Source organism: Trichechus manatus, unplaced genomic scaffold (genome assembly GCF_000243295.1).
Source record: "Trichechus manatus latirostris isolate Lorelei unplaced genomic scaffold, TriManLat1.0 scaffold00027, whole genome shotgun sequence".
Lineage (NCBI taxonomy): Eukaryota > Metazoa > Chordata > Mammalia > Sirenia > Trichechidae > Trichechus > Trichechus manatus.
Genome location: NW_004443963.1, coordinates 22,984,719 through 22,992,871, shown reverse-complemented (window position 1 = coordinate 22,992,871; position 8,153 = coordinate 22,984,719). Strand labels below are relative to the sequence as shown.

At 52.2% G+C, this 8,153-nt stretch overlaps 1 protein-coding gene across 1 annotated transcript; it reads right to left on the bottom strand.

The window, feature by feature from the left end:
• Window positions 1-243: 243 nt before the first annotated feature.
• Window positions 244-7,109, bottom strand: MAP3K12 (mitogen-activated protein kinase kinase kinase 12). Its single transcript, XM_004373966.2, has 13 exons — window positions 6,536-7,109; window positions 6,016-6,199; window positions 5,642-5,833; window positions 5,198-5,356; window positions 4,930-5,088; window positions 4,113-4,221; window positions 3,821-3,930; window positions 3,567-3,683; window positions 3,296-3,433; window positions 2,487-3,108; window positions 2,218-2,288; window positions 1,852-2,125; window positions 244-1,383 (listed from the first exon to the last, which is right to left on the bottom strand). The coding sequence occupies exons 1-13, from the start codon at window positions 6,978-6,980 to the stop codon at window positions 1,285-1,287; spliced, it is 2,679 nt and encodes an 892-aa protein (XP_004374023.1). The 5' UTR covers window positions 6,981-7,109; the 3' UTR covers window positions 244-1,284.
• Window positions 7,110-8,153: the final 1,044 nt, after the last annotated feature.

The window sequence follows — 8,153 nt, the reverse complement described above, 5'->3', positions numbered from 1 at the left end:
TCATGTGGGTTTTATTCCTGTTGTCTTGCTGTTATTTTTGTACCTTTTATCTCTCAAAGGACAAGGACCCTGCTTGGGTTTTGAATAGAAGCCTTTATTCCAATTAAGATGTTTTCTTCTGTTTTACCACTCCATCTTTTTTTTGTGGCCCTTAGTCCTATCTGCCCTTGAACCCTGCATTGCAAGGTGATGTAATAATTATAGCAAGCTGGTTGTGCCTTGGTTGGTCCTTGTAAAAGTCGTGCCCCAAAGATTGGGGGTTAGTCTTTCCTAGGACTTGCCTCTGAGTAGTAGGCAAGCACTGATGCTCGCACTGGGCAGGGGTGGGGATAATACACATGCACGCACATGGCAGCCATAAAACATGGCTAGGATTCGTGTTGTCCAGGCCTGCAAATTTTAAACTAAAAACTTGTCTCTTCTCTGTGTTTTTAATATAACTATTCATTTGCAGTCCTCTCGATAAATTTGGAAGGTTGGAGCTTGAAGTGATGCTCATTTAGTGACAAAAGAGGCATAAAAGGGGAAGTGACTTGTCCAAAGTTCTCAGATAAAGTCAGGAGCCCAAGGCTCCTACTTACCATGTATGTTACCCCGTTCGTTGACCAAGAAAACCCTCAACAGCTGTGCCTGCATGGAGTGGTTATATTTCACGGTTTTTCACAGGGGTTACAATATGACAGTCCCCACCCAAATCAGGCACCAGGATAGAATCAGGGGCTTGAACAGTACCCCAGCCCTTCAGCTTGAACCATCACATGCTATCACAGTCTCCTAACCTCCCCCTGGGCCGTAAGCCAGGGTTTGAGCAGAGAAATGGAAGGACAAAAAAATGAGTTACGTGGCCACCTGAGAAACCTCAGAGGGGAGGACCCACCCTTAGCCTCCCTCCTCCCAAGTGCAAAATGTGTAAACAGAGTCAACGGAAAACAGAAAAAGTGCAGTCTAAGTGTTTCCCTCTCCTGCTTCCCAGAATGGTGAAGGATACAGGAGGAACATAGGAGACAAGCCTGGCTTTTCTATTGCCTAACCTCTTGCTGAACATAAGGATTGGGGTGGAGCAGGAAGGGGGCCAGCTTCCCCTTACCCACAGCTCTAGGGCAGTACTTGTCATTTCCACAGCTGCCAGCAACCCTAGAGTGTATCAGGTGAATTGGTTGGGGGTGGGGGGAGGTCAGTCTCCCTTGAGCTGACTTAAGGCTGGGATAGCCCCGTCTTGGTTGATTATGTGGCGCATATAATTTATATAAATATTTTTGTATGTACAGGGAATAATTGTGGCTTTCATGGAGGGAGAAATGCTGGAGGCCGCAAGGCATCGCCACTGTTAGAGTTGTCTAGTTCAGTGCTGTCACAGTCTGAATCCTCAGGATTGGGAGGGCCCTGTAAGGAATAGAGTAGAAAAGCAATGAGGTGTGGAACTCAGCATCTCTTGGCTTACAAATAGATTCCTTTAGGGTGTCTCTCGTTGGGATCTTAGTAGCCAGCAGCTTACTGACTATTGCTTCTGAATTTCAAAATTGCTCAGGCAATTTCCCAAGGCGTCAAACTCCTCTAGTTTCAGGATTTCTCCCTCGCTGTAATTACCACTTATTTTGAATGCAAGATACCATACTAGGTGCTCTATACTATAAGCAAGGAATCTTAAATTCCACCACGTGGGTATTGGCTCTTTTTGGCATGGGAGGAAACTGCTTCAGTACTGACTAACTTGCTTTGTGTTGACACTGGTATCTTTCTGGTCTCAAATTTTGTACTCTGCATCCCATTGCCCTTTCTTCCCAAAAGCTGTCAAATGACCAGCTCTCCCTGTTGAAAACCTGGTCACCTTTCAGCTGTGCTGTTACTCACCTGTTCCCCTCTGAGTAGGCCCTGCTGTGGGATGGGCAAAGAGCTAGGTTCAGGGCCAGGGACCGCCCCTGAAGCAGGTGGGTCCAGTGGGATTTCTGAGCCCTGGGAGCACATGTCATCAGACCGCTCATCTGGCCGCTCATCAGTGTTGGTACTGCCAACTTCAGGTGTGCCGCTGGGGGAAGGCTCACTAGCTGTGCCCTCTTCCCCATCTGATGGGTTCTCTGAGCTGAAGGTAGATAGTGACTGGCGCATGTTCAGGCCCTGAGGCCACCTGTGTTGGAAAGATAGGGGCTATGGCTAGACTCTGTCCCTTCCAGCGCAGAAAGCAAAAGAATGCCAGTACTTCTATCCACCATCTCTCACCTTTGGCTTGATGTCAGCTCTACTTCACTGTCCACCTCTCCTTCTTCTTCTTCTGATGAGATGCCTCGTTTCTGCAGGAAAGATGAGGGGACTGGTCAGAAGGGGAAAGAGAGTGTTAAGGACCCAGAAGGGAACATAGTTGTAAAGGATTAAGTAGGGAATGGCTTAAGATCACAGATTAATACGGGGTGGGGTGGGGTGAGCTGTGGACTTAGACCCTAGGGGATACAAGGAAGAAAGGAAAGCTCAGGAACTTTTCCATACTTTACCTGACTTCGGGTGACAGCAGCCCTGTACAGCAGTGCAGCCGGGGTCAAGTGCTGGGCACCAGCCCGACTTCCTCCCCGTCCCGCTGTCCCTTCCCTTCCAGTTCCCAGCAGCCCCACACCGTCACCAGGCCCTACTGGTGGAGGTGGCTCCCCTTTGGCTCCTCCAGGTGAATCCGGGCTGGTAGAGCCAGGGGCTGAGCCTTCACTTGGAGGGGTGTCACCCCGGGCTGGAGGGGGTGAGCCAGGATCCCTAGCTCCCCCAGTAGCACCCCGGCCCCGGGCCCCCAGTGCTGCTGACAGCAGATCAGGGGATGATGAAGACATCTTGCGTAGTAGAAGGTCATGATGGAGCCCACGGAGGGCAGGGGGGCAGGCCTCCCAGCCTGAAGGCCCCCCTCCCAGTCCTCCAGGGCTTCCTGGTCCAGGTTCAGGGGCTGGCACAGCTGCACGAAGCCCAGGCAGGTCCCCACAACTGCCCTTGGCGCCTGCCTTGCGGGGACGAGTCTTGCCACGCCGACTCCGTCCTGGTGAGGGGGGCCCTTTAGGATAGCCAGGAAGTCCCACCCCACTCAGGGCTGCGTCTAGTTTAGGTAGTAAAGACTCTGTCTTGAGGATATCTGGCCTGGTGGGGGAGGGAATGTACAAGGTTGAGATTAACAAATTTGTCCACTCAAAGCACCCCCTCACTTTGGATAGATCACTGCATATCTCTCCCTCTCCAAGTACCCTCAGCCTCCTTGGCCCCTACCCTGTTTTTGCAGCTTCCCCATCATAGTGGAAACCTCAGCACTTGTGAACTCAGGTCCCACCTTTTGCTGTGGGGTGACAGCTTCTGTGGCACATTCCTCTTCTTGATGAGCTTCTCCACTGTGTTCCCATGCAGGAGGCCCCGGGAAGGGTGTGACTTCAGCAGGCCTGGGCACCTCCGTTCTAAAGCTTGTTCCCGCCTAAAGAACCAGCCACCTTCTCAGCTGGGTATATGTCCAGGAAAGGGGATCTGGGCTTAGTTGGATCTCTGGAGTTAGGCATTATTCTGTGAAGCCTTTGGGGGATTAGGTGCACAAGGACAGGTAGTGTTACCTGAGCAGCTCACGTTCCTTGAGCTCCAGCTGCAACATCAGGGCATTAAGTTCCATGTACAGGTTGTTGGCCCTCTCCAGCTTCCGTTCGTAGTGCTCCCTGATATCCAAGGCATGTCTGTGAAGTAGATGCAGAAGAAGGACCACCCCCCCAAGGTGAGCTGGGTTCACGTGGTGCCATAATTATCCCAGTCTCTGTTAACTGGTGGTATACACATCCTTGCTGTCACTAAAATCACCTCCCCAAACACATACCTGAGCTCCTCCCTCCTCCGCATCACGAGCTCCTCTTCTAGGCGATGTAGACAGGTCCCTTCTGACTTAATCTTTTCAAAGTGCAGCTTTACCTCTTCCCGCCACTCTGCCTGGGAGTGGAGAGAGAATGAGGGGTGAAGGCCATTCCTCTGCTTCGGGCCTGCCCTGCTGCAGATTGGGGCACAGGATCAGAGGGTCTCAGCCTAACCTATTCCAGTCCAAATCAACCCTTCCTGCCTCCCCCTCAAAGGGCATCATCTCTGCAAAATTCATTTTCCTACCCACAGCACACCTGGGACTTAAAGTAAGTTTCCTGGGGTGTGGAGAGCACATCGGCTGAGGCGATGTCCAGATGCAGCAGGATCTGTCGGAATGATGGACGATTTCGGGGTTTGCTGTTCCTGAAGGGAACGGAGGGTTGGGGAAGAGAATGCCAGGAGTTTCAGGGAGGACTAGCTAGGAAACTAGAGCATCCTTTCCTAAAGTGTTCTGGAGAACCGAGTTCTAGGATATACTCTGAGATAAAAGAATTCCATGGTCAGCTCTACACAATGGTATATGTTATTCTCTAGAATATCAAAGTCCTATAGTAAACTCATTTAGTTCCATATTTCCCAACTTAGCTGCCAAAAAAAACCTTGTTCTGGGCAACTCCATTAAAAGAAACACACATTGGGAAAATGTTCAACCAAAGATTAGAAAAGCAATCTACATCCATCTCTCAGGGTCTGGGTTCCAAACAAGTTTTCAGGGCTCTCCCTCTGGAGTTCTTAGGTCATCTACTTGATGGCTCAACCGACGTGATCAGTGGCTGTGCTGGGGCCTTTCATCTTGTCTCACTGGCTGTTACTAGCAACCCTATATAGAAGATAATGCTATCCTTGTTTTACAGATACAGAAACAGTTTCAGAGGTGGTTCTAGACTGCAGTCTCCTTCACCCACATCTTGGATCCTGGGTTCTTAGTCACATCACGGTACTCTGACCCCCTTTCCCTGTTCATGATTCTGGGCCTGCATGCCTGGGTTCTAGGTGCTGGCCATCCCTCAGCAACACCCCCTCGCTTCCCAGCTTTGCCAGGCCCAGTCTCCCAGCCCAGGCCATCCTCACCAGCATTGGCGAAGGAGGATTTTGAAACCATCTGGGCAGCCAGAGGGCACGGGCAGATGGAGACTGTTGCTTCCCACGCCCCAGATGATGGCCGAGGAATCTACATCTTTGTAGGGGATCTCACCAGTTAGCAGTTCCCACAGCACAACACCAAATGACCTGGGGATAAGAACGGACACCGCTTGGGAGGGGCTCCCTCTAGAGGCCCTGGTTGCTTCAGACCCTGTGTGGTGGCTTGTCACCCCTCAATCCTCAGCCTGGTCCTTACCAGATATCGACCTTCTCAGACACAGGCTCATTGCGGATCACCTCAGGGGCCATCCATGCTACTGTCCCTGCAAAGGACATCTTGGTGCTCTTGTCACTCAGCTCCTTGGAAGTGCCAAAATCTGAGATCTTCACCACATCGTCGTACGTGATTAGCATGCTGGGGGAGAGTGTAGTCAGCTGGGGTCCAGGCCCCTCTTCATAACTCATCTTACTGCAGCAACTGTACCTTTCTGTTTTAAATTATTTGGGATACCCAGAGACAAGAGGCTCACCACAGCCCTCCCGAGATGGTCACTTTGGAAGGGATTCAGGATCTAGGGGATTATGAGATGGCCACGTGGACTTAGGGTCTGGAAGCAGGGAGATGGCCACACTGGCTTTGGTGGGGTCACCTGCAGGAGGCCATGCACATACGCTTCTCCCTGCTCACTTGCTTACTCACTTGGGGGACTTGAGGTCTCTGTGGATAATCTTGTGCAGGTGCAGGTAGTTCATGCCACCAGCAATGCCCATGGACCAGTCAACCAGCAAGGAGGGGGTGACAGGGCGGCCAGCCCGCAGTACCTCATACAGCTGGCCCTGGGCGCAGAACTCCATGAGGATGCAGTAGCAGGGAGCCTGGGTGCACACACCCCTGGGGGCCAAACAGTGGTATGAAGGCCTCAGCCAACTAAGCATTCACCTGGTTTGCACCTGGAACCTCCATTCCCACCCATACCATTTGGGCATCCATCTCTGGGAAGGTTGGGGAAAGTCCCCAGTCCCCAGGTGGGTCCCAGCCATCATAGTGTCCCCAGCCCCTGCCCTGGTCCTTACTTGAAGGTAATGATGTTGGGGTGCTTCAGCTTTCGGAGGTGCTTGATGTCGGTCTCCTTGAGGTCCCGCACCTTCTTCACAGCCACTTCTTCCCCGTGGAATCGCCCCAGGAAGACAGCACCCTGGGCCCCTGAGCCCACCCATTGCAGGTCCAGGATTTCCTCAAAGGGGACCTCCCAGAGGTCTGTGGGCAGATAGCACAGTGCCACAAATCTCAGAAAGAGCCACACACGGAGTTGTGATGGCCAGGGGCAGGGGAAAGAATTGGGTTGGCTGAAATGATCCAAGGAGAGTAAGGCAGAAAAATAGCCAGAACAGGCTGAGAAGACTAGGTTTGAGGGGACAGGGAAGGAAACAGGTGGACTGGGAAGAATCTGGGAAGGTCAGAGGCTGATGGATGGGTAAGGGACTAGGGTTGGACTCTGGAGACAGAAGGGGTCATTGGGTGATAAATGGGGCTGCCCAACAGATCTCGGGCTCAGGGACACAAAAAGGGGGCTCTTATGAGGACACTGCATACCTTCCTGCTGCTGTTTGTGCTCAGTGGAGTAGGCTTTGCCAATCATGGTCCAGACAGGGCGCAGGCAGCCAAAGAGGCCTTCAAGGAAGCCACTGCCGCTCTGACACTGCAGCCGCACTTCATCGGCTCGAACTCTGGACGCTCGACTCTCAGGGGACCCAGTGGCTCCCCCTGGGCCCCCTGCTTCCTGCTCATGTAGCTGCAGGACACTGTTGGCAAAAGGCTCAGGGGGCGGCTCTCCACCTGGTGAGGGGCTGGGCCCACCCCCACCCTGCCCACCAAGGGGCACTACATCTCGAAGTACACACTGGGTTGGCGTCAGGTCCTTCTCGGGGGTGCAGTCGGAAGTGTCTGGGTCAAGCTTGCGCATGGATGCCTCGCTGAGGGTTGACACAAAGCCCCCAAAGGAAGGGGAGGGGGTGCGGGTCTCATGGAGGCAGGCCATGGCCTGGTGTGGTGCTCAGCGGTGGGCCCTATGAGGATAAAGGAGGGAGGGGGCCGTCAGAGCCACAGGCTTACCAGCTAGGGATGCTAACCCCGGGAGGGAGCGGGGACAGGTTGGGGAGTTGCACCCACAACAGCCCTACTGGAAATAACACTTGAGCCTCAGCCTGAGGTACCCGTCTCCCTCCAAGTTTCACCTGTACCCATTTTAGGAAACCCTGATACACCTGGGCTTCCTTTCAGGCATCTATTAGTGACATAGGTCTTCCTTACTCAGGTATACAGGTAACATACCTGAGTATCATTCTCAGGTAGACACAGGTAACAGTCCCACTCAGTTACATACTGGTGAAATATGTCGCATCCTCAAGTACAGTGGTAGCAGATTAGTTCCCTTCTCCCTGTAAGATTGCTGTAATTCACCTCTGGAGCACATGTTTGTTTCTTTCACCTGAGGCTTACAGGCACATGTGCCATAAAAGTCTCAGACGTACACCTTTTACCTTGGGTCTCAACCTAAGGCACACATTGATAACATTTAGGCCACCTGCATATTTAAGCACACACAGGTGACACTGGCAGGTATCCCACTCAGGCACTCTCAAATGACATTTCTGGGCCTCCTGCATGCAGGTGATGCACCTGGGCCTCCCACTCAGATACTTACATATGATACAACTCAGGTGAAAGCCTTATCCTAAAGGTTCACATGTGGGCCCCACTCTCCAGTATAGGTACACACACACCTCGGCCTGTCCAAGGTAGGTGTAGGTTGTAACCACACAGCTTCACTACTCCTCCACCCCCAGCCCCCAGCCCAGTTGGAAAAGGCAGAACTGTCCAATGGGGATGAAGAAGCTATGTCAGGACAAGCGCTGCCGTCCAGTGCTTCATCCCCCTTAACCCTCCCACAAGACCATCTACCCCCAAGCCCAAGTTCAGTTAGAGAAGACCCCTGTCTCTTTCTCCTCTGCCCCACGCCCGGCTCCCCAAACTAAGCCCCTGCTTTCCAGACAATGGAGATTTGTCCCAATTGAGAGCTGGGTGTTACTTTAAAAGCAACCATTAAAAAAAAACCTCCTGATTCTGGGGACATCTAGATCAATTGGCATAACAAAGTTTATTAAGAAAATGTTCTGCATTCCACTTTGATGAGTGGCGTCTGGGGTCTTAA

Bases quoted from the DNA above. Each gene is read 5' to 3' on its own strand.
- MAP3K12 (XM_004373966.2), bottom strand. From the start codon at position 6,980: ATGGCCTGCCTCCATGAGACCCGCACCCCCTCCCCTTCCTTTGGGGGC. The intron at 4,222-4,929 runs GTGAGGATGGCC...CGTTCCCTTCAG, and splicing joins ATCCTCCTTCGCCAATGCTG to GAACAGCAAACCCCGAAATC. The intron at 3,931-4,112 runs GTGTGCTGTGGG...CTCCACTCCCAG, and splicing joins AAACTTACTTTAAGTCCCAG to GCAGAGTGGCGGGAAGAGGT.